This window comes from Oncorhynchus clarkii, chromosome 17 (assembly GCF_045791955.1).
Source record: "Oncorhynchus clarkii lewisi isolate Uvic-CL-2024 chromosome 17, UVic_Ocla_1.0, whole genome shotgun sequence".
NCBI classification, from domain to species: Eukaryota; Metazoa; Chordata; class Actinopteri; order Salmoniformes; family Salmonidae; genus Oncorhynchus; species Oncorhynchus clarkii.
Window position 1 is genome coordinate 20,815,886 of NC_092163.1, and position 27,326 is coordinate 20,843,211.

Consider the following 27,326-nt stretch of genomic DNA (forward strand, 5'->3'; position numbering starts at 1 on the left):
CTAATATGTGCCTGAGTTTGGCACAGAGTCAGTAATGGCAGTAATAGTAATGCCTCTGAGTCTGGTCCCTTGAGGGGATGTCAAAGCCATTCTCAGGCCTACAGCGAGACAGCTGCTGTTTACAAACACATTTAGTCCTTATAAATAGTTTACAGATACATAGAAACTTGGACCAAGTAGTTTGAGGATAGTAACAACACAAATCCTTTTAAAACAGCATCCACTAATTGTCATAGCATGGACATGAGAGGTCAGTACACCAATGCAGTTGTAAATGAACTGGTGAAAATGGTAGGTCCTAGACTTACTCTGTCACAGCACATATATATTAGTTCACTGAGATGTTTGGCCAATAAAAAGTGTTGAATATATTACGGTAAGTATCGGGAGATAAAAATCATTTACGTGACTAAGTCCCTTATCATGGCATTTACACATTCCCACCCACTCGGATGTAACCCGATAAAGAAAGCCTGACATCTTGAATCACTGCACACATTTATAGCAGCAGCCCCCCCCCCTCCCGCCGCCACTCCCATACCCCACCATGGCAGTCAGTTTGGTCATCAACTTTCCTGATCCACCTTAACAGCTGTAGTCTGAGGCACACAGGCCCCCCTCAGTCGACACAGTCAGAGAAGGGAGAGGGCCGTGAAAACTAGGGCACAGCTAAACTGACCCCTTTCCCTCAAACTAGAGGCACAAATCCAACAGAGAGAGAGAGACAAAGAGTGATAGGGTGTAGGCTAGGGAAGAGAGAGACATTTGTGGACGGCAGTGTTGGCTGTTAAGGAGTGAAGCCCGTGAAAATCCACCACCGAAGCCTCCACAAGTTTGACGTCCCTTCAAGTCTGATCCAAGCGAGGACCTCGGTGCTACGCATTTCTTCTTCTTTGGACATCTTCTTGTCAGTGTTTCCACGTACAAACTACACCATGCACAAACATACGAAGGTGAAGATCACGTTCTTTGTGATCCTGGTGGGTATGGCGTCCATGTTTACGGCGGTGGTGACGGACCATTGGGCCGTGCTGAGCCCGCGGGTGGAGCAGGTGAACGCGACGTGTGAAGCGGCCCACTTTGGCCTCTGGAGGCTGTGCAAGAAGGTCATCTACATCAGTGAGGCGGACTACAATGGAAAGGGTTGTGGCCCCATCAGCTTACCTGGAGGTAAGACAAGATACACGGAGGCGGCTAACAGCTTGGACCTGAAAATCTGCACTGTCTGTGCCCATCCTAATCCCGAACCTCTCTGTCCAATGTCTGAGGCTACCTAATGTTACCTAAATGTAACACCGACCAATTTGGTACTTTAAAACATTGTCTGTGTCTATAACTATTGTTAAAGCAGATACACACTAACTGCTGATCAAGAAATATGTGCTATCACACAGTATAAAAAAACTGTATTTGGATTGTTATAACAGGCCTGAGAGATTGGGTTTTGTGGAAGGGGGTCAGTTAACTCTTGTTAAGGGCATGGTTCAACACTTGACCATTGTCATCAAGCACCAGTCATCTTTGCAATGTGGCCAGCTAATGTTCCTCTTAACCACAAGCCCTCCTGGTGTGGAGAACTGCTTGTCAGACAATTATTTAATTGAGATATTGGGGCTTCAGAAGCCAGGAAACAAGGGGTAACTACCCAACAGTGCGAGAATTAGCCTATGCTACAATGAATAGCACAACAATAAGATAAACTAAGCTAAGTCAAGCAATTTCAGACTGACCACAACACTTTCAGACTAATCTTAACCTTTAAAGTCCCAATCCAGCTACTTCCCCACAGTAATTAAATGACGAGGTGTCTGTCCCCCAGCTCTTAGCAACTAAGAACTCTTGAAGCTGCAGTATCCCCTGAGTGCCAGCTCTCACAAGTCTAGCCTCCAATGCCTTAACATACACTCTATAATGACTGCAGTTGTCATTTACTCCAATCAAAACATGACCCAGGGCAGGATTCAATCGGGACCAAGGATGATCCATTTTGTAGCGCGGTTGACATTTTAAAAGGTCATTTCTAATTTAGCCGACATCTGCAGCGTTTACTTGGAATGCGACCTCCGTGACATTGCCTTTAAATGGTGCATAGCCAAAAAGGGCCGATCGGATTGAATCCCGGCTTTATCCGACCTTTGAATGACAACTAATGCTTTGATCCCGCTACACTAACTTGTGATGACTCACACTAAAGGCTGTGAGTCAATATCACATTGAGTGAGAAATGAACGCATAGACAGGAAGGGGACTAATTGAGTGGAGCTTGTAAAAGCAATACAACACGTTGTTTTAGTACTGGTCCGATACAAAGCAGAATGAAGGAAGCACACTTTCTGATGACTTCTGATACATTCTGCCCTGCGTTTCTTGAGGTCTTTCCGACTGCTCCGCCATTTGAACGCTTCCATCGCCCAAAGGTCCCAATGCCCGAACATACACACCTTTACAACAATCTTGGATAGATTCACTGAAGCAAATGTGCCCCCTCCCATAGTTAGCTCAGCTATGGGCTTCTGGGAAATTCATATGTCGACTGGTGCAGGCAGGCACGTTTACGAACAGATGGAAATGCCTGGTTGAGGCTCATTTTGTAAACATTCTTGGCTGACCCCTCCTAGCTAGAAAGAATCAAGGGATTTATAATGTTAAGCTTGGGGCATTCCCGAACCAACATCACAGTCAGATAGTGGTAATGTAAGGAACAGTGTTGGGCAGGCTATTTAGAGATACCCAAACTTGTCTTATTAGATACATGGTGTTATGTACCATCAGGCGTAGGCCTATCATGGATACACTTGGTGGTCAGTGTGGGTGAGATGCTCTTGGCATCTCTCCACGTAGGGCTGGCTTTTACATTTTTGAATGATAACTCATTGGCGAAACTACAGACAACTCACACCCCTTAACTCTGATCACAAATGAAAAAGCCTAAACTTATTTTCAAATAGTCTTTATGGGGAAAAACTCAATGAATATCATGTTGCTAAAACTCCCTTGTAGCTAACAACCAAATTTGACTACATTGCTAATGCCACTCACGCAGTGAGTAATGGCATTGCGTGTGAGAAGTAATGCAGTGGATAGGTGCCAAGATGAATATAACCTTTCTAGTATGTACAAAGCCAGACACCAGGGTTTCATTTGGTATCGCTAGCTCTATTTGCGAATGAATAGCAATATTTATTATAGCCCCACATCTTAATGAGAGAAATACCAACCACTCTCGTCTCTAAGATGATGACACTGTCGAAGTGACCCTCCCTGAATTTTACCATCCGAGTTGGAATAAAAAATGTGTACATATACTTTATCTGGTAGTCTACAAAGATCAAATTCCGTGAGGAGAAATGGAGATCTCTGTATATATGTACATGTAGGTTGCTCCCCACTTGTTGCTCATCTCGTTTGCCTTCCTAAATAATCATAACAGATAGTTAGAACATAAGAATGACTGTGAAACAGGATATTGATATGATGGACTTCATATGAACAGCAAACATACATTCTAGGTCAGGGATGTGGCGAGATGTTCAGCCCGAAGCCAATATAGCAACTGTTACAGAAACAAAGATATCGGCGGGATTTTCTGTTGTGCGCAGCACTACGGAGGATAAATATAGGCTGTGTAAATACCCAGCTGTCCCAGGGTAAGAGCTGTGAGGGAGTCAAGTGTGTGCACACCTTCAGAGCCCTACTGAGTGACAAGGCCACCTGCACAAGCCAGGCATAGCCCTTCAACCCCTAACCCCCTCCCTGGCGCTGCCCTGTTGCCCACCGTTCAAAGTTATTTCTTGTCCCCTGGGGGTGGGCTACAAAGGGTCCTGGGGTGGGCTACAAAGGATCCTGGGGTGGGCTAGTCAAAGCGCTGGCATGTAAGGCAACCGGGAACTTCAACCACATACCAGTCCTGGGAGGGGCAACCCGGCTGTGGAAGTGCCAATGATGACTTGTTCCCAATGTTGCATGTTGGTCTTTCTGGTTTGCCTTTCTGTATAGAACGATCTTAATGGGTCGACTATCTAATGGTGGGTTGTATTTCCTTATTTCGATTTTAGGCGTGAGCTGAAATGTTTGTATTTAACGTGTGTCTCGTATTCATCCTAGCTGGCACCATCGGATACAAGCTAGAGTGGTCTGGGGTGATTTTTCTGGGTGGGTCATTTTCGTCTACAACACAACACATGCTGCTAGCTATAGCCTATGCAACATGGCAAAGAGAATGAAAACACGGGCTCAGAGAAATGCCTAACACCTTATGTTGATGACATGGCTGTTAATATACAGGCAGACAAACTCACTGTGAAGCACCTCAGTACAATAAGAGTCGAGGCTTATTCTGATGCCCTCACCTTCCTAAAGACGGGTGTAGGATTGTTTTAGTAGCGCGTAGAGTTTATGTTTTGAGCAAGTCAGCTAATTGATACGCTGTTGAGTTCCACCGGGTGCTATTACTTGTTGTCTCCTTGAGATGTTGACGTCGACGAAGTGGCTCCTAGTTAGCGTGCGGTTTTGGACTCCTCCATTCGCACTGAAATATATATACCCTGTTGGTGTGGAGAGGCCTTGGGTGTCACCTGGATGTTACACGGTGGGACAACACTGGCATTACAAATCCACTCACTGATAGACAGAGCATTGTCTGGACATGTGCCAAGTGATAAGGTTCCAGGGTGGAATTAATACAACACAAAGAGAGCCACGGCATCTGGTAGTGTGGGGCGATATTCATGGTTGTGGATAGACATGGCCTTACACGTCCTTATAGAGACCTGGGTTTGAATACCAAGCACATCTACTGTAAGACAGTTCCTGGAAGGCCTGGGTCTTTTCTACCCATCATTAGAGACTTTTTGAGTGGCCTCCAATGCCATTAGAGTGCACAGCGGCACAGACCGTGTGTGTGTGTGTGTGTGTGTGTGTGTGTGTGTGTGTGTGTGTGTCTCAAGGTGAGGATGGGAGTGCCGTAATGAGGACATCAAAAACTAATGAGGCGAGCAACGCCTCCGCATAATTGGCATAATCCCTGGATTTAGTGTTTCAATTAACAAACACAGAAAGACAACAACTCAGCCCCAATGTCTGTTCAAGTATCTCATAATGCAGCGTGGGCTATCTCTCCTCTCAGCGCAATGAAAGGGCACTTGGTCTTCAGCATGATGACAAGAATCACTTCTGGTCCATTATGGTTATTAACAAAGGAGTTTGTGGTGCGCAGAGATACTACCGAAGCTAGAGCCGAGGCTTTTGGTTTTAAGGGGTGAACGATTTCAAATGGCTGGGTTGAGCTGAGGTGACTCAGCAATTGACCTTTTATGGACTGAATGTACTCTGACTCTTCTATAAATGAACTCTCTCTCTCCAAACCAAAACATTGAATTCTGCCTCCTTTTCATTCCCCTGCCCTCCTTTACTCAATAAAAAGAGCAGACAAGCCAGTTGCTAAGTAACCACCTCTGGGTTTTCCCTTGATGGCCAGTCCCTGTCCTCATTCACAAAAACATCCTCTGTGTGAGAGTTAAAACATTAAAACATTTAGATTCCTTTTCATGGACCTTACCAAAACCAAGGTTTTCCCCAGCGGGCAATACTGGTTGCAATTAAGTTTTTATGACATCATTGTCAGGTTGTATACTAGTTGTATAAGATTGTTTTGTGAACAGCTTTTTAAGTAACCAGAAAAATACATCTTTATCTGGAGGAAATCTGATGATTTGACTAGATTACAACCTAAATGTGACATATTTAACTTCAGGTTTTCATTCTGTCCTGAAAAATACATGTTTACCTGGTTGAAATCTGATGATTTGACTAGATTACAACCTAAATGTGACATATTTAACTTCAGGTTTTCATTCTGTCCTGAAAAATACATGTTTATCTGGAGGAAATCTGATGATTTGACTAGATTACAACCTAAATGTGACATATTTAACTTCAGGTTTTCATTCTGTCCTGAAAAATACATGTTTACCTGGTTGAAATCTGATGATTTGACTAGATTACAACCTAAATGTGACATATTTAACTTCAGGTTTTCATTCTGTCCTGGAAAATACATGTTTACCTGGTTGAAATCTGATGATTTGACTAGATTACAACCTAAATGTGACATATTTAACTTCAGGTTTTCATTCTGTCCTGAAAAATACATGTTTACCTGGTTGAAATCTGATGATTTGACTAGATTACAACCTAAATGTGACATATTTAACTTCAGGTTTTCATTCTGTCCTGGAAAATACATGTTTACCTGGTTGAAATCTGGTGATTTGACTAGATTACAACCTAAATGTGACATATTTAACTTCAGGTTTTCATTCTGTCCTGGAAAATACATGTTTACCTGGTTGAAATCTGATGATTTGACTAGATTACAACCTAAATGTGACATATTTAACTTCAGGTTTTCATTCTGTCCTGAAAAATACATGTTTACCTGGTTGAAATCTGATGATTTGACTAGATTACAACCTAAATGTGACATATTTAACTTCAGGTTTTCATTCTGTCCTGAAAAATACATGTTTACCTGGTTGAAATCTGATGATTTGACTAGATTACAACCTAAATGTGACATATTTAACTTCAGGTTTTCATTCTGTCCTGAAAAATACATGTTTACCTGGTTGAAATCTGATGATTTGACTAGATTACAACCTAAATGTGACATATTTAACTTCAGGTTTTCATTCTGTCCTGAAAAATACATGTTTACCTGGTTGAAATCTGATGATTTGACTAGATTACAACCTAAATGTGACATATTTAACTTCAGGTTTTCATTCTGTCCTGGAAAATACATGTTTACCTGGTTGAAATCTGATGATTTGACTAGATTACAACCTAAATGTGACATATTTAACTTCAGGTTTTCATTCTGTCCTGAAAAATACATGTTTACCTGGTTGAAATCTGATGATTTGACTAGATTACAACCTAAATGTGACATATTTAACTTCAGGTTTTCATTCTGTCCTGAAAAATACATGTTTACCTGGTTGAAATCTGATGATTTGACTAGATTACAACTTAAATGTGACATATTTAACTTCAGGTTTTCATTCTGTCCTGAAAAATACATGTTTACCTGGTTGAAATCTGATGATTTGACTAGATTACAACCTAAATGTGACATATTTAACTTCAGGTTTTCATTCTGTCCTGAAAAATACATGTTTACCTGGTTGAAATCTGATGATTTGACTAAATTACAACCTAAATGTGACATATTTAACTTCAGGTTTTCATTCTGTCCTGAAAAATACATGTTTACCTGGTTGAAATCTGATGATTTGACTAGATTACAACCTAAATGTGACATATTTAACTTCAGGTTTTCATTCTGTCCTGGAAAATACATGTTTACCTGGTTGAAATCTGATGATTTGACTAGATTACAACCTAAATGTGACATATTTAACTTCAGGTTTTCATTCTGTCCTGGAAAATACATGTTTACCTGGTTGAAATCTGATGATTTGACTAGATTACAACCTAAATGTGACATATTTAACTTCAGGTTTTCATTCTGTCCTGAAAAATACATGTTTACCTGGTTGAAATCTGATGATTTGACTAGATTACAACCTAAATGTGACATATTTAACTTCAGGTTTTCATTCTGTCCTGAAAAATACATGTTTACCTGGTTGAAATCTGATGATTTGACTAGATTACAACCTAAATGTGACATATTTAACTTCAGGTTTTCATTCTGTCCTGAAAAATACATGTTTACCTGGTTGAAATCTGATGATTTGACTAGATTACAACCTAAATGTGACATATTTAACTTCAGGTTTTCATTCTGTCCTGAAAAATACATGTTTACCTGGTTGAAATCTGATTATTTGACTAGATTACAACCTAAATGTGACATATTTAACTTCAGGTTTTCATTCTGTCCTGGAAAATACATGTTTACCTGGTTGAAATCTGATGATTTGACTAGATTACAACCTAAATGTGACATATTTAACTTCAGGTTTTCATTCTGTCCTGAAAAATACATGTTTACCTGGTTGAAATCTGATGATTTGACTAGATTACAACCTAAATGTGACATATTTAACTTCAGGTTTTCATTCTGTCCTGAAAAATACATGTTTACCTGGTTGAAATCTGATGATTTGACTAGATTACAACCTAAATGTGACATATTTAACTTCAGGTTTTCATTCTGTCCTGAAAAATACATGTTTACCTGGTTGAAATCTGATGATTTGACTAGATTACAACCTAAATGTGACATATTTAACTTCAGGTTTTCATTCTGTCCTGAAAAATACATGTTTACCTGGTTGAAATCTGATGATTTGACTAGATTACAACCTAAATGTGACATATTTAACTTCAGGTTTTCATTCTGTCCTGAAAAATACATGTTTACCTGGTTGAAATCTGATGATTTGACTAGATTACAACCTAAATGTGACATATTTAACTTCAGGTTTTCATTCTGTCCTGAAAAATACATGTTTACCTGGTTGAAATCTGATGATTTGACTAGATTACAACCTAAATGTGACATATTTAACTTCAGGTTTTCATTCTGTCCTGGAAAATACATGTTTACCTGGTTGAAATCTGATGATTTGACTAGATTACAACCTAAATGTGACATATTTAACTTCAGGTTTTCATTCTGTCCTGGAAAATACATGTTTACCTGGTTGAAATCTGATGATTTGACTAGATTACAACCTAAATGTGACATATTTAACTTCAGGTTTTCATTCTGTCCTGAAAAATACATGTTTACCTGGTTGAAATCTGATGATTTGACTAGATTACAACCTAAATGTGACATATTTAACTTCAGGTTTTCATTCTGTCCTGAAAAATACATGTTTACCTGGTTGAAATCTGATGATTTGACTAGATTACAACCTAAATGTGACATATTTAACTTCAGGTTTTCATTCTGTCCTGAAAAATACATGTTTACCTGGTTGAAATCTGATGATTTGACTAGATTACAACCTAAATGTGACATATTTAACTTCAGGTTTTCATTCTGTCCTGAAAAATACATGTTTACCTGGTTGAAATCTGATTATTTGACTAGATTACAACCTAAATGTGACATATTTAACTTCAGGTTTTCATTCTGTCCTGGAAAATACATGTTTACCTGGTTGAAATCTGATGATTTGACTAGATTACAACCTAAATGTGACATATTTAACTTCAGGTTTTCATTCTGTCCTGAAAAATACATGTTTACCTGGTTGAAATCTGATGATTTGACTAGATTACAACCTAAATGTGACATATTTAACTTCAGGTTTTCATTCTGTCCTGAAAAATACATGTTTACCTGGTTGAAATCTGATGATTTGACTAGATTACAACCTAAATGTGACATATTTAACTTCAGGTTTTCATTCTGTCCTGAAAAATACATGTTTACCTGGTTGAAATCTGATGATTTGACTAGATTACAACCTAAATGTGACATATTTAACTTCAGGTTTTCATTCTGTCCTGAAAAATACATGTTTACCTGGTTGAAATCTGATGATTTGACTAGATTACAACCTAAATGTGACATATTTAACTTCAGGTTTTCATTCTGTCCTGAAAAATACATGTTTACCTGGTTGAAATCTGATGATTTGACTAGATTACAACCTAAATGTGACATATTTAACTTCAGGTTTTCATTCTGTCCTGAAAAATACATGTTTACCTGGTTGAAATCTGATGATTTGACTAGATTACAACCTAAATGTGACATATTTAACTTCAGGTTTTCATTCTGTCCTGGAAAATACATGTTTACCTGGTTGAAATCTGATGATTTGACTAGATTACAACCTAAATGTGACATATTTAACTTCAGGTTTTCATTCTGTCCTGGAAAATACATGTTTACCTGGTTGAAATCTGATGATTTGACTAGATTACAACCTAAATGTGACATATTTAACTTCAGGTTTTCATTCTGTCCTGAAAAATACATGTTTACCTGGTTGAAATCTGATGATTTGACTAGATTACAACCTAAATGTGACATATTTAACTTCAGGTTTTCATTCTGTCCTGAAAAATACATGTTTACCTGGTTGAAATCTGATGATTTGACTAGATTACAACCTAAATGTGACATATTTAACTTCAGGTTTTCATTCTGTCCTGAAAAATACATGTTTACCTGGTTGAAATCTGATGATTTGACTAGATTACAACCTAAATGTGACATATTTAACTTCAGGTTTTCATTCTGTCCTGAAAAATACATGTTTACCTGGTTGAAATCTGATGATTTGACTAGATTACAACCTAAATGTGACATATTTAACTTCAGGTTTTCATTCTGTCCTGGAAAATACATGTTTACCTGGTTGAAATCTGATGATTTGACTAGATTACAACCTAAATGTGACATATTTAACTTCAGGTTTTCATTCTGTCCTGAAAAATACATGTTTACCTGGTTGAAATCTGATGATTTGACTAGATTACAACCTAAATGTGACATATTTAACTTCAGGTTTTCATTCTGTCCTGAAAAATACATGTTTACCTGGTTGAAATCTGATGATTTGACTAGATTACAACCTAAATGTGACATATTTAACTTCAGGTTTTCATTCTGTCCTGAAAAATACATGTTTACCTGGTTGAAATCTGATGATTTGACTAGATTACAACCTAAATGTGACATATTTAACTTCAGGTTTTCATTCTGTCCTGAAAAATACATGTTTACCTGGTTGAAATCTGATGATTTGACTAGATTACAACCTAAATGTGACATATTTAACTTCAGGTTTTCATTCTGTCCTGAAAAATACATGTTTACCTGGTTGAAATCTGATGATTTGACTAGATTACAACCTAAATGTGACATATTTAACTTCAGGTTTTCATTCTGTCCTGAAAAATACATGTTTACCTGGTTGAAATCTGATGATTTGACTAGATTACAACCTAAATGTGACATATTTAACTTCAGGTTTTCATTCTGTCCTGAAAAATACATGTTTACCTGGTTGAAATCTGATGATTTGACTAGATTACAACCTAAATGTGACATATTTAACTTCAGGTTTTCATTCTGTCCTGAAAAATACATGTTTACCTGGTTGAAATCTGATGATTTGACTAGATTACAACCTAAATGTGACATATTTAACTTCAGGTTTTCATTCTGTCCTGAAAAATACATGTTTACCTGGTTGAAATCTGATGATTTGACTAGATTACAACCTAAATGTGACATATTTAACTTCAGGTTTTCATTCTGTCCTGAAAAATACATGTTTACCTGGTTGAAATCTGATGATTTGACTAGATTACAACCTAAATGTGACATATTTAACTTCAGGTTTTCATTCTGTCCTGAAAAATACATGTTTACCTGGTTGAAATCTGATGATTTGACTAGATTACAACCTAAATGTGACATATTTAACTTCAGGTTTTCATTCTGTCCTGAAAAATGCATGTTTACCTGGTTGAAATCTGATGATTTGACTAGATTACAACCTAAATGTGACATATTTAACTTCAGGTTTTCATTCTGTCCTGAAAAATACATGTTTACCTGGTTGAAATCTGATGATTTGACTAGATTACAACCTAAATGTGACATATTTAACTTCAGGTTTTCATTCTGTCCTGAAAAATACATGTTTACCTGGTTGAAATCTGATGATTTGACTAGATTACAACCTAAATGTGACATATTTAACTTCAGGTTTTCATTCTGTCCTGAAAAATACATGTTTGCCTGGTTGAAATCTGATGATTTGACTAGATTACAACCTAAATGTGACATATTTAACTTCAGGTTTTCATTCTGTCCTGGAAAATACATGTTTACCTGGTTGAAATCTGATGATTTGACTAGATTACAACCTAAATGTGACATATTTAACTTCAGGTTTTCATTCTGTCCTGGAAAATACATGTTTACCTGGTTGAAATCTGGTGATTTGACTAGATTACAACCTAAATGTGACATATTTAACTTCAGGTTTTCATTCTGTCCTGAAAAATACATGTTTACCTGGTTGAAATCTGGTGATTTGACTAGATTACAACCTAAATGTGACATATTTAACTTCAGGTTTTCATTCTGTCCTGAACAATACATGTTTACCTGGTTGTAACAAAGACCAGTTGGTTGTACTCTGATTTATATGATGTCTTCTCAACCAGAAAACCAGTTTACACCGAGAAAATTAAGTCATTAAAACATGTTCCAAATTTGGTCTGCTTGGTTCTACTTAATAACGAGTGCTTTGCTGGTGCCATGTATGGGCGCCAAATCCAGGTAATTGAATTTGCACATACTTTGTGTATCTTTCTTTATTAGCCTTCTCTGAGTAATGCATCCAAACTGGCAACCCCACCCACCACTAACTCTATCTTCCTGGGTGTCCTGGGAGGGGGGAATTATCTCCAGCCCATGTGTATGTGTGGATATGAGGAACGCTGGAGCCGATGTGATAACATGCTTAGCTCACATAATTCTACATGAAAGCCTGTCACTTACTCCCCCGTGGTCCCTGTAGTTGGCCCAGCACATTAGATGCCACGTATCTGATGCAGAGCAGGCCTCTCCGGTGACAGAACAGAGTTGAGCGACTCTGAAGTTTCCCCTAACGTCTGAGAGACGAGACACACAGCGGTCTGCCGCCGCCGTTTACAAATATAGTTTCCCTGGCGAATGGATGTTTTGACGTTCTGGCTTAGCATCAAAGCTTAGGGCGATACACCTAGCCCCCTGCAATCGCTGTGATCGTATTCTGTGGATCAGCTTGTACTTGTGCTTAGCACGGATCCCCGGTGGTGAGCACATTGGGCCCAAGTGAATGGGATGCCCCTATCGGCTGTTTCAAGTTTGGGGAAGCTAAAAATGATAAAGAATCTCATGCATCTATCTATTTGCAGACTAACGTAAAATGGATTTCTATTCGTAATATGATGAGTAGATTGGATAGTCATAAACTAGGCTAATAATATAACCAACTCACTGTTCGCAAAAAAAAATACCCTTCTGCTTTTCTTTTAATTTCGTTGCACACTTCCAGAGCCTGGCCCCAGCTAGGTGTTCATTTTAATGAGGATCCTAAAAAATCTGAAGAAAATTGGCCCTTTAAAAACATATTTCATGCAATTCTACGACACTTTCGTCTCCATAACTGGAGTCTAGCAGAATCTTTAATGCCACAAAAATGATAGGCTACTCTGACAAACTCAGATCAATAAAAACGTCTGGACTGCAACCATCTAATCGAGGCCTATGAAAAGGGGAGACACAGGCTATGACTTTCAACTAGCCTGGAGGAGGAAATTATTGTCCCTACAGGTGCAGGGACCCAATGAATAAGACACTGAATATGCGCACTAACCGGGGATATGGCCGATGGTCTCCGCTATAGAGTGACAATAAAATAGGCTACTGTTCGCTCAATAGCCTACTGTGAGTTGATCATTTTGATAGCCTAACTTCACTGACAGCCGCAAATCAACAATCAGCTATTTGATATGCTGCGCAGCCTGCCAAAATTGCGCGCTTCCCAACTGTAGGTTATGCCCAGGCCTTGTGATTTAATACAATCCACAGCTATTAAAAAAAAAGAAGCGAATCATCCTCTGTGGCTAAATCATACTCTCTGGTGTAGTGTTTTGAAGGAATGTATTTATTTTTGTATACACAGGAGTAATTATATCATTTTGGCAAGTTCAATTAAATGTACTTCCGATTGGATGCGCCGCTTATGGATGCCCAACATAACCTACACTAACAACAAATCTGACACTGTCAATCAACATGGTGCAGATCGAGAAGGGTTTTTATGTCAACTCAGCGCACACCATACAATGAAAGTTGCGCGCCTAAATGTTGTTCCGTGTTGATTAACAACTGTTACATCGCAACTACAGAATGCTTATTCATCAGTACCATATAAAAGTAGTTTAAAGGTAGTCCAGGCAAAAAGCATAAAAATCATTTTCTTTTTTTAATTAAGTTAGCGTCTTTACATTTGTGGAAGACTCGTGAAACAGTTCTTGGTAAACACGTTGGTCTATTATGCTACTGTATTTCCAAAGTGTTGTGCATCTATTATGAAGTAAATATAGCTATTTTCACGATTGTTTAGTAACTTCTGTGATGTTCTGCGTATTGATGAGTAACTGCACATTGCTCTGAAGTGCTACGATCTGAACCTTCACCTAACTCTGTTTTCATGTCTCCCACAGCGGAGAACTGCACTTACTTCAAACACTTCACTCCAGGGGACGAGTCTGAGATTTTTGAAGTCAAAACCCAGAAAGGTAAGGTTTATTTTGCGCCATGATTCTGTTTTGTAACTTTCACGTACACCGAGTGTACAAAACATTAGGAACACCTACCTACTTTTGCGTTGCACCCCCTTTCGCCCTCAGAACAGCCTCAATTCGTCAGGGCATGGACTCTACAAGGTATCGAAAGCGTTCCACAGGGATGCTGGCCCATGGTGACTCCAATGCTTCCCACAGTTGTGTTGAGTCGGTTGGATGACCATTGGGTGATGGACCATTCTTGATACACATGGGAAACTTTTGAGTGTGAAAAACCCAGCAGCATTGCAGTTCTTGACACACTCAAATCAGTGCGCCTGCCACCTAGTACCCTACCCCGTTCAAATGGCACACATACACAATTTGTCTCACTTGTCTCAAGGCTTAAAAATCCTTTAACCTGTCTCCTCCCCTTCATCTACACTGATTGAAGTGGATTTAACAGGTGATAAGGGATCATAGCTTTCACCTGGATTCCACTGTTCATGGAAAGAGCAGGTGTTCTTAATGTTTTGTACACTTGGTTATACACTATAAATACAAAAGTATGTGGACACCCCTTCAAATTAGTGGAATAGGCTATTTCAACCACACCTGTTGCTGACAGGTGTATATAATCAAGCACACAGCCATTCAATCTCCATAGACACACTTTGGCAGTAGAATGGCCTTACTGAAGAGCTCAGTGACCTTCAACATGGCACCGTTAGAGGATGCTACCTTTCCAACAAGTCAGTTCGTAAAATTTCTGCCCTGCTAGAGCTGCCCCGGTCAACTGTAAGTGTTGTTATAGTGAAGTGGAAATGTCTATAAGCAATAAAGGCTCAGCCTCAAAGTGGTAGGCCACTTTGCTCACAGAACGGGACCGCTGAGTGCTGAAGCGTGTGGCGTGTAAAAATCATCTCTCCTCAGTTGCAACAATCACTACCGAGTTCCCAGCTGCCTCTGGAAGCAACGTCAACACAAGAACTGTTCGTCGGAAGCTTCATGAAATGGATTTCCATGGCCGACCAGCCGCACACAAGCCTAAGATCACCATGCACAATGCCAAGCGTCAGCTGGAGTGGTGTAAAGCTCGCCGCCATTGGACTCTGGAGCAGTGGAAACCTGTATCTGGGGTGATGAATCACGTTTCACCGTCTGGCAGTCCGATGGACGAATCTGGGTTTGCAAGGATTCCAGGAGTACGCTACCTGCCCCAATGCATAGTGCCAACTGTAAAGTTTGGTGGAAGAGGAATAATGGTCTGGGGCTGTTTTTCATGGTTCGGCTAGGTCCCTTATTTCCAGTGAAGGGAAATCGTAACACTACAGCATACAATTACATTTTAGAAGATTCTGCGCTTCCAGCTTTGTGGCAACAGTTTAGGGAAGGCCCTTTCCTGTTTCAGAATGACAATGCCCCCTGTGCACAAAGCAAGGTCCACACAGAACCCCATCGAACACCTTTGGGATGAATTGGAACACCGGCTAATGAACGCCTTTTCAAGAACAGTGGATGTTGCTATAGCAGGAAAGGGGGGACCAACTCCATATTAATGCCCATGATTTTGGAACGAGATCAGCAGGTGTCCACATACGTTTGGTCATGTAGTGGATCTTCAAGAACAGAAGAAGTGTATTCTTTGATGTCCTTCTGACAGAATGTTTCATAAGAGAAGATTCAAAGGGAACAGTCATACAAAAAACAGGCAACTCGGGACATGAAACATGGGTGGTGGATAATACAAGCCAAATTGGATACATCTCAACTCAAACAGTCCATGGTAGGTGCAAGGCAGTTCTGCCCGTTGCCCCCTAAGTTTCATGGACAAATGCTAATAAAAACAAACGCACAAAGAACCAGACATACTGCTTCATTCTAAGCTTTGCACACATAACCAACGGTGATTTGGTCATTCTTAGAATGTGTCCATCAGCCTTGAATTAATTTCAACACAAGCAGAAATGTTTAAGTATTTAGAGTTTTCCCAGGATACCAAGTCAACTGAGTGGATATAAGCTCCGGCAGGTAGCGTCAATGGACCTCCATGTGACAGAGCTAATCCCTGTCACTGCCCATTCCCTTCTCTCTTGGATATTTTCCTTCTCCCATCTCCCCTATAGCCCCATTGGTGACCCTGCCAGTACTGTGCACATGCTTGGCCCATTAGAGACATGTACTCTCACATATGACAGGACTTCATGTGATGCACGCAAGGGCGCCAAGCACATGCAGTGCCTTGTCAGACCCAATCATTAGGGTGTAAATCAAAATGGACTTACACACACACACACACACACACACACACACACACACACACACACACACACACACACACACACACCCTTTAAGCCCCTTATGGTCCTTTGAGGACCCTCTTTCAAAGTCACTGAGATCTCTTCTAGCCATAGTAGCCAAAATAATGGGCAACTGGGCATTTTTATACATGAACCCTAAGCATGGTGGAATGTTTGAATTGCTAATTAACTCAGAAACCACACCTGTTTGGTAGCACTTGCTTTTAATATACTTTATATCCTTCATTTACACAAGCGTTTCCTTTATTTTGGCAGTTACCTGTATATTGGTTTATGCTCTTCAAGAACAAAATATGTGTATTCTTTGAAGTACTTTTGACAAATGTTTCATAAGAGAAGATTTAAAGGGAGAGTCATAAAAACAAATAAGCAACCTGGGACATGGGTGGTGAATAGTACAAGCCAAATTGGATACATCTCAACTCCATGCTAGGCGCAAGGCAGGGCTGCCCATTGTCTCCTAAGTATAATGGACAAATGCTAACAAAGACCAAAGCACAAAGCGTTACAGCGCAATGGAAATTTCAAGGTAATTTCCGATTGAGCCGATTTATGGAGTCCTAACTGTCAATGCAGTCTCCGCTGACGCGGGAAGATTGCCTTTCCTTTCCTAATGCGCTGTAGCGTATCTCATCAGCACTACGGACTGAATGGGGCCCTTGGTCTTTGTAAGCATTTGTCCATCAGCCTTGGTTTCAAAACAAGAAGAAACATTGAAGTATATGGAGTTTTCCCAGTATACCAAGGGACGAGGCCAAGTCAACTGAATGGATAGCCAGCTAGCACATCCTAGGAAATTGTGGAAACGTACATTTTTGATTTCTCATTGGTTCTGCGAACGAAGCCATATGTTTCCTGACCGGTGGAACTGACATTTTTTTTTAAATGTTCAGAAAATTGAATGATCATTTAGCTTGTTCTGGGAATGTTAGTTTAGGTTGCAGGGCGGTTCTGGGAACGTTTTAATATGTTTTCCTGGAATGTTTTTACTTACGTTCTGAGAACAGAATTTATAGGTTATTTGGAGTTTTTTTGAATAACTTCCTTAACTTTCCCTGAATGTTTCAAGAACATGGAAAACTTGCTTGGGCATTAATCATGCAAAAAATGTTTAGATTTTGTATTAATGCACGGCGTCAGTGAGATTCAAACCTATGATCTTCTGTTCTCTAGCCATGGCATTAGTCCACTGCGTCACCAGGACAGAGCTAGCATGCCATGTTTGTTTGTTTTTTACTCAGCTGTTTACAAAGCTGTTCATTTTAGTCTATTCAAACAGACCCCATTTCAAATGAAACAAGCACTCATTAACATCAGGTGTGGCCAGTTAGTGGAGATGGACAACACACTTGAACACACTTAGCACGTTAAAGGATAGAGAGCGTTTTGTTGACGCTGAGAACAGACTGTATATGTTTAAAAAAAAAAAACATTCTTAGAAACATTCTTAGAATGTTCTTTGAACTAGTGTTGTCTAGTGTTATCGCGATACTACAATCCCAGATTTTCCATGGCAAGAAAAGAAAACACGAAGCAGACTCAACTCTATGGTCCTTTAAATCCTACCTTTGTTAAATATTGTGTGCTATTGCTTGGAGAATAAGCAAATGTGACTCTGGGTGACAACGTAAGACTTCTTGTATCCAACATTGGGAAGGTTTCCCTCAAGAAATGTAGTCTGCTTCATAATTTGTTTCCTTTTCTTCCTTTCTTCCTAGTATCGGGATACTGGTTTCGTGACAACGTTACTACTGTTTTCTCGTGTTTTTTTATGGAAAGAACATGACTTGCGAAAACGTTACGCGGAAGCACTGAAATTCCCAATCAAAAAACATATGGTTCTCAGAATGTTATGTGTTAGCTGGGTATCCGATCTGGCAGGTAGCATCAATGGAACTCCATGTGACAGAGCTAATCCGGCTCAATGCCCACTCCCTTCTCTCTTGGACATTTTCCTCCCCCCCCATCTCTCCACTAGCCCCCTCTGTGACCCTGCCAGTACTGTGCACGTTTGGCCCATTCAATGTACACTCACATATGACAGGACTGCTAAGCACATGCAGGGCCTTGTCAGACCCAATCAGTAGGGTGTAAATCAGAATATATTTACGCACACACACACACGTTTTTATAGTTTATGATGTCAGTCAGTTTATAACATGGTTTATAGGGACCCACCTTTCCCATGGACCTGTCAATTAAATTACTTCACATTTGTTCATTGGATCATATTGAAATAATATACCTGTACATTCACAGGTTTGCAAGGACATATGGTTTATAAGGACATGCATTCATACTGTGGTTTATAAGGACATTGTGTATATGAGTACATATAAGGAGAGATGGATATTTGCTCAAATGAGCAATAAGAAGCAGTAGACTGTAGCAGCAACAATTGCCTCTTGTGCTTCTGAACGAGCATTGCTGGTGTAAAACTGGCTACTGCCAATCTGTGATGTAATATTTTCAACCTTTTCTGTCAAGAAACGTCAAATCAGTTCGCATAGATCAGGAGATACGAGCATGTCACTGTTTTTGACGTCCAGGTGACCACGTCAAAACCTTTTAATGTTCCGAAGACGTCCTAACGTCTCCTTTTTGTTTGCATGGGTCACTGGGGAGTCCTGCAATAAGTGCTATGATGCTAATATTTGTGTAAACTCTTCCGAATGTTAATATGTGGGTGTCAGTGAGTAGGCTGATGCACCATTTCATGGGTGCACACACTATAGGTAAAGCTATATGAATGTTCAATATGTACAATAGGCTGAATAGTGTGGTGATTTCACACCGTCAAAGAGCCACTGAACACACCGATTGGCACATGTATTTTTCTGTTGCTCATTAGAAAAATTTGATTTCAGTCTTGGTGGTGTGTTTCCTGACCGATTCTGCATTTGCTTAATGATGTTTGTCCATCATGAGACAATAGGAAGCCTATTTCACTTCCTCAAAATTCCCAGAATGAATCTAAGAACTCAAGAAATCTGTATTTAATTTTGACGTTTTTTTGCAGAGGATGTTTTAGTTGTGCAATTTTACATCTAACTAAGGTGTATGGTGCAGTATTTCTCAAGTTTAAACAATGCATGACGTGTTGTCTTATTTAAACACAGTCAGAGCTGCTGGGCAGGTCTGTCTCACTGTCTACTATTGGACAGAGAGCAATCACCTCTGCTTTTCACCCCATGTTAGTGGGAAAATGGACATCGTCAAATCAAAACCCAACTTTCATTTACCCGTTGTGGCGGATGGATGTTCCAAACTCCGTTTTGGACCAGACTTTGAATAAAATGATCCTATTTACAGGTCTTTTGTCAATTTTGACACTAAAATAACTGTTTCTGACTCATACCAATGCCACATAGGCTGTTATTTTTACAGGGATTCTTTTTTTTTTTTTTAAAGGAAGTCACTCTCTAAAGTCCTGCAAAAAACATGGTTTGAGGACTAACAACATGGTGTTTGTTGAATTACATGAGTACATGTCTAAAACACGGTTTATGACAAAATACTACGTCTGTTTAAAGCAACAAGCAGATTGTGGCTGCAGCAGGTCGGGAGAGCGGTGCAGGATTTCAGAGGGAGAAGGATGCAGTGTATTGCGGGATGAGAAATCACCTTCCCAGTCAGTCTGTTGTGTGTATTGGAAATTAATATTGCAACGCACTGCCTTACTTTTGAAGTGTGCACCGATGAAATGGGCTGTCAGCCCAGCGAGTGACAACCACAGATTACAATTCCAAAGATTTCACACAAATATTAGCATCATAGATCTTATTGCAGGACTTTGACTGTGAGAAATCACCTCGCCAGTCAATCTATTGTGTGTATTGAACATTCATACTGGACTGTAAAAGTCCTGCAATAGTATTATGACGCTAATATTTGTGTAAACTCTATGGGATTGTAATCTATGGGTGTCACTGAGTAGGCTGATACCCCATTTCATGGGTGCACACTCGAGGTAAGGCTGCACATTCCAATATTAATATTTAATAGGTTGACCGTGGAGGTAATTTATCACAATCAAAAGTCCTGCAATAAAAGCTATGACACTTAATATTTGTGTGAACTCATAATATATTTACACACACACATCTCATGCAAATGCTAATGGCTAGCCCCAGAGACAGAAATAGCCCTTACTTGAAATGTAGCACTGGCCCACTCCAAATGCCCATTTGGGATTCTCATCAATAAACCAATGGTTACCATTTATATGGAACATGGCCATAGAGCTACGCTCCAGTGCTTTCAGTACGACTGGCCACAGGCAGATCCAGCTGAGCAGCGTACACAGAGCTAAACTGAAAGTGACCCTGGGATAACAATCACTAAAGCACCAATAGAGCGCAAAATAGATATTTTAGCCCCTTCAGACATTAAACCACTGATCCAACCTACTCTGACACCACTCACCCCTCTCTTTGGGTTTTCAAGGGGAAGAGAGCTAGCACTCCAGCGGGATGTTGCATGATTCCAGAACTACTCAAGGGGTGAGAGCCACCATCCTCCCCCAGCTTGAGATGAAGGGGAGCCCCCGAGGCGAGGCTCTCCCCTGGGCACCGATTCTAGGAGAGCAGGCGGAAGATCAAAACCTAGCTCCTCCATCCACATCACAGCAACAACATAACTGGAATGGCTGGTTAAGCAGCTTGGAATAACAAGCCAGTAAACAACTTACAGTAATGCCAAGCATATTTCTCTCCTTTGGTTGAATAAAGATGGCTGCCTTACTGCCAGAGGAACTTTTTCACTGGGTAACATGGCTCTCATTTCACACAACAATTTTGACTTAAAGCGCAATGTAATTTCAAATGTAGCCTAATTATTTCATTCTGTTAGTTAGTTTGATTGATTTAGGTAGTTTGAGTGATGGCAGATTCCACCAACCAAGTGAAATTCTGTCTTCCTTATCATACTTCACACTCCTGTTCAGAGAGAGCTGATAATTTAAAAAAATAGATTTAATTGTCCTTTCTGTGACTGTACACAACCTCATGTATTGTACAATGAGGTGACAAACTAAATTGGTCTGCACACGTAACAATTCAGTTAGGTCCCGTCAACAATTTTCTCAGGCAGAAATTAAAGCCTAATTAAAAAATCCACATAAGCGTTTGCACATCCAGTTACGCCCAGCGCTGCAATGTAATGAAATATCATTTATATAATTCAGCTGGAGGCATATGGACTCATGCTGCTCTGGAATAAAACAATATTTCTTGGTAAGCCTTCTATCGTTTTATGGCTGATTTATATACACATACAAATAAATTAATCTCCACAACCCACCATAATGACTTTTGCTTACCTTTTAGTGTACTGTAACGTAAAATGAAAACAAATTAGAGTATTGAAAGTTAATTCATGCAGATCCAGTTTAGGAGGGAGGAAAGTAGCACTCTACAAGTTTACAGGTTGTACAATTGCTTAAGATAGAAGTTACCCTTCCCTCAATCCTAACCTAAACCATGGGGATGGGTAAAAATGTCTGACCCTGTATCAGTGGTTAGGAGCAACTTTAACCTATGTTGTGTAATTATGTACTTTGTAACTCGGTTAGTAAGAGCATGGCGCTTGTAACGCCAAGATAGTGGGTTTTATTCCCAGGACCACCCATATGTAAAACGTCTGCTAAATGGCATACTATATTTTATATAAATATATTATTTTCATAGGTCAGGGGACATCTTGAAGTGACCTCTATTTGCTCTCTTTTCAGAGTACAATATCTCGGCAGCGGCCATCGCCATCTTCAGCCTGGCCTTTATGATCCTGGGCACCTTGTGTCTCCTGTGCTCCTTCAAGAAGGGAAATGACTACATCCTTAAACCTGCCGGAATGTTCTTCGCTTTTGCAGGTGAGACCAGACAAGCAGATAACGCATGACCTTTTTAATATTTTGGTTGTACTGTTATCAATGGGTTAAGGGAACAGATACAGTACTAAAATCATAATGTAGTAGATCAAATTAAAAACACCTGTGATTGGAGGTCATCGCCGTTAACCCATCCTCCTCTCTCCCTCTCCGCCCCAATCGCAGGCCTGTGCGCTGTCATCTCAGTGGAGGTGATGCGTCAGTCGGTAAAGCGGATGATCGAGAGCGAGGACACCATCTGGATAGACTACTCCTACTCCTGGTCTTTTGCCTGTGCTTGCGCTGGCTTCTGCCTCCTCTTCCTCAGTGGCCTCGGCCTCCTCCTGCTCTCCATGCCCCGCATGCCCCAAAACCCCTGGGAGTCCTGCATGGACGCTGAACACGAAGTGGAGTAATAGACAAGGAGGGATGAGAGGAGGAAGAGTGACACTTTCTTTAAAAGCAATACGATCACGATCAACTTTGTGTCGTTCTATAGTGGAAACAGAGGGTTCTTTCACACAGTGCTTGGGAGCAGTCCAATGTACCGAATGAAAAATACAAGTTAAATGGGTTTCCATCGCATTTTCGACTCTAATGACGACAAAAAACTGTTGCATTATATAGCAAATGTGCTGATCTGGTCTTGGCACGTGCCTTCTAGCCAACACGTCGCAGATACAGTGCGGGTAGGCTACCTACATTTAAAGATTATTATGGATAAGAGCGATACAATTTTTATTTGTCCAATGGCACTTTCACCACCATGTGAATCTCATAACTTATTTAGTCTGTAGCCTAATAAATTGCATGCTTTCCTGAGTCATAGTGGGAGGACCACACAACATACAGTATCATCGCGTGACTCCCAAGTTTACTTCGATACGATGGTTATTATATACATATTTGCAGATGAAGGCATTTCCACCACCATTTCTCACATAATTCATTTCTGACACAAAAACACCCCACCATGTCCAACGAGCAAATTGTCTGTTTTATAAAATTGTAGAGGTATTTCCTGTTTCCATCAGCCCAGTCGTGACTTTTTTCAAGTGTCAGGTAATTAATTCATCAGCATGAAATGGTTGGTTGGAAACCTGGTTAATTATACATTTTGACATGTTATTTAATGGTATAAATAGTAATGGATTGACATTTGACCTATGCATTCACCTTTTCTGTACTGTGTGTTTTGTATGATAATTCTGTACATAAGTCAATCAATTTATAACTGAGATGGTTCTCCTGTTATTTTCAGTGCATCAAGCACTTGCATTGAATTTATGTCAAATTCAGGCAAGATTAAGCTAAACCAGGAAATTGTTAGAATCAGATTCCAAATTATTACATCATGATTAAGTATTTAATATTATTACAACTCCTTTAAGTATTGACAGCATACATAACACTAATTGTGTTTAATATTATTACAACTCCTTTAAGTATTGACAGCATACATAACACTAATTGTGTTTAATATTATTACAACTCCTTTAAGTATTGACAGCATACATAACACTAATTGTGTTTAATATTATTACAACTCCTTTAAGTATTGACAGCATACATAACACTAATTGTGTTTAATATTATTACAACTCCTTTAAGTATTGACAGCATACATAACACTAATTGTGTTTAATATTATTACAACTCCTTTAAGTATTGACAGCATACATAACACTAATTGTGATGTAAAGAAGTGTTATCAAAATGATCACTTTTAATTCTACAATTTAGGTCATGTTAGACTTATAGTGAAACAATATATATTTTCAGTTTTCAAACAGACTTACTTTTATAAGAATAATACATGGGTGTGACAGTAAATTGGAGAAGCAAATAATGCTGTCTGGTGGGTTTAGTGTGCATACCAATCAGAATGCTAAACACCAACAGTCTCTGAACCACTGAATGTGTGGGTTGCCATGTTGGAAAAGGTTCAGTTCTAGCAGGTGTACACGAAACACTAAAAACCTCCCAACTTTAATTTATTGTAATTATTTTTTAGAGCTGAGCACATGGCAGCCCAATTTCTTTGACTATTTGATCCCATTCAATTTAGGGGAACCAAGCGCTCTATTTTTAATCAAGGTATAATTTTCTGATTTTAGTTAGTGTCTGATGCATTTAACTTAGATCTCACAAGGTATTCAGTAGCCAACACTTTCAGGGTCTTTCAGTTCAAATGATCAGGGAAAAACTCAGAGCCTTAATATGTACCATCTAGATCCAGTATACGGCTTTAATATATATATATATATATTTTTTTTTTTCCTAATGTCATCTTTTCAGCCAAACTAAACTGGACTGCTCTCCCATGTTATCGTTCATCTTTGGCTTCTATGGACAGGCAGGAATTAGGTGTACATTATTTTTGTTATGGATGATACTGCTTTTGTATTTACTCAGTGGAAGTGTTAAACTAGGATTCTTTTTGATACAGAAATGTACATTACTAGTGTCTCAAAACAAGCTTGAGCTAAGACCATTACTTTCCCCATTTGATATTTGATTGAATAGATGAGGGCAGTTGATAAAGGTTTTGGCACTATCGTACTTAAACGCTACATACGACCTCATGAATGTAGCAGATTAAAACTTGCTTAGCCATGTCATCTGTCCTTGCCTGTTAGAACTAGCTTTTGGTATGCAGTGATGGATTACAGTAGAGTGGTTGTCTTTAGCTCTGTGTACATGTTATAACCATAAAACCATGCATTTCTAATGAAAATAAATTCACTGATATCTAGCTTTGATGAAAGCCAGTTTCCTGCATCTTTTTAAAATTTAATTAGGCAAGTCAGTTGAGAACAAATCCTTTGACGGCCTAGGAACAGTGGGTTAACCGTCTTGTTCAGGGGCAGAATGACAGATTTTTACCTCGTCAGCTCAGGGATTTGATCCAGCAACCTTTCGGTTACTGGCTCAATACTCTAACCACTAGGCTACCTGCCGCTCCCTTTCATCCTTGTCTCCTGTATACAAGACACCTGGGTCGTGTTCATTTAGGCACGAAACGGAAGAAACGGGACGGACTACCTGGACTTCCCCAATAAGAAAGGCTAATTTGGTTCTTTGTTGCAAAAGGTTTTCCTTTGCGTGTCCCGATGAACACAAACCTGTTGTGAGAAAAAAAGCCTTGCAGCATGGTCATAGAGGGGATTTGTGAAATGGTTACTGTTGCTGGAAACCCTGCCGGGAAACTGCGCTGGTCACTGGCAGGAATGACAGCATGGTCTGTGGAAGCGTCCCCTCACTGTGTGTGTAGGGGGATGATGAAAGAGGAGCAAGAGCACCCTCCCTGTCCTTCCCCACATCAGAAAGAGTCCAGGCTGTTGAGACGGAAATTTTCAGTCTACGCTCCCTTGGTGGGTTAATTTAGATTCCAAAAACTCACAGCCGGAGTTAGTTTGGTGGCAGGGAAGGTGGAATAGAGGGAGCAACCGAATGGAGAATGGATCAAAAACAGAAACATTGAGGAAAATACTTCAAAGCTCCCTCGGTTGATTCTAAGCCAATAGTAGCATCAAATGCACAAGACGCAAGTCTATTGGCCTTGGGTCTTGAGTGCAACCTGTTGGGTTACTGTAAACCACTAGCAGCAGTTATGGGTAGGGGGCCTGCGCACCTGTTGAGACTGCTAAGGATAAACTGGTCCTAAGACGGATACAGTGTTGGGGTTGTGTTCCTCAGGGGTCACATGACTTCTGAGTGAGATAACGACAAGTCATAACTTCAATGGCAAACAAGACACCCAGCGACTTAATGAGAGTAAAGTCAGTTGCGTAACCCTTCGTGTTCCTTTTGGGATATTGAGCCACATGGTGTGCACTTCCTTTCCAGAGGGAAATCACTTAATAAAATATATATAAAACGCGCAATAAAACTCTACCTCATCCAATCCAACAATTGAAGTATGTCTCTGCAATAACAACAAGAGTAACTGATTCAATAAGACACTTTAATAGAGAAACACATTTAAAAAAATAATAAAAATTAAATAAAACCTTTGAAACAAAGTCGAAATCCTTTATTATGACCACCACCAATTGATTTGAAAAGAGTGAAAGGGAAATATTCATCATTATGTAGCCCACCTGTGTGGATCCAGTGGAGGGATAACAGTTAACAGGCGTGCCATTGATTTACTGTGGGAGGGGAAGAAATAGAGGAGACTGGAGACAAGATGGATGACAACAGGAGATGTGGTTTTACAAAAGGCTGAACACAGTGCTCTCTACTGGCTGGGCAAAAGGCTGCTCCCACCACAAAAACCATCCGTTCAAGTTTAGGTTGTTTTACGAAAGCAACGTGAGGAACCTTCATAAGCCACTTACACACAATAATATGTGACTGGGTCTGGGTGGAGGCTAACTTGACATTCAAACTTGGTTGACTACAAACAAAATTAAAAGCTTCAGTCTCGATGCAAAGTCACGAGTCATGACACGGCACAAAATGGAGATTTTGATAGTGAGTAAGCAATAATAAAGGCCTGAAAAAGGCCCGGTATGGACACAAGCACAGACCTACTATTACTGGACAAGATTATTAAGAACAATCTCTTACGGTTTGGATTTTACACAAATACAGATCAGATACTGCAGAAATTGTGAGGAATAAGTCTTGCACAATTCAGAGGTTAACCAACAACTAATTTGCGGAAAACTGATTCAAATTTGATATCCACTTCTTTGTAAAGACGTTCAAAGCTTATAATATATGTGCCCCGTATGGCTGGGAGCAACTTTTGCCCAGCGAAATAATTGGGAGGAAAAACAACTCTTACATGAGCATTACATAATTCATTGACATGTTAGTAAAATATCATACTTTTTTGTTCATAATGTCACAAG

The 27,326-nt window shown here is 39.6% G+C and overlaps 1 protein-coding gene across 1 annotated transcript; it reads left to right on the forward strand.

Moving 5' to 3' along the window:
• Positions 1-596: 596 nt before the first annotated feature.
• LOC139370492 (voltage-dependent calcium channel gamma-1 subunit-like) lies at positions 597-23,854 on the forward strand. Its single transcript, XM_071110007.1, has 4 exons — positions 597-1,170; positions 14,218-14,292; positions 22,330-22,467; positions 22,651-23,854. Exons 1-4 carry the CDS (start codon positions 936-938, stop codon positions 22,878-22,880), a joined length of 678 nt encoding a protein of 225 aa, XP_070966108.1. The 5' UTR covers positions 597-935; the 3' UTR covers positions 22,881-23,854.
• The last annotated feature ends 3,472 nt before the right edge of the window (positions 23,855-27,326 follow it).

Coding starts and splice junctions, on each gene's coding strand:
- LOC139370492 (XM_071110007.1), top strand. CDS start 936: ATGCACAAACATACGAAGGTGAAGATCACGTTCTTTGTGATCCTGGTG. Junction 14,293..22,329: donor TGAAGTCAAAACCCAGAAAG/GTAAGGTTTATT, acceptor CTCTCTTTTCAG/AGTACAATATCTCGGCAGCG. Junction 22,468..22,650: donor AATGTTCTTCGCTTTTGCAG/GTGAGACCAGAC, acceptor CCCCAATCGCAG/GCCTGTGCGCTGTCATCTCA.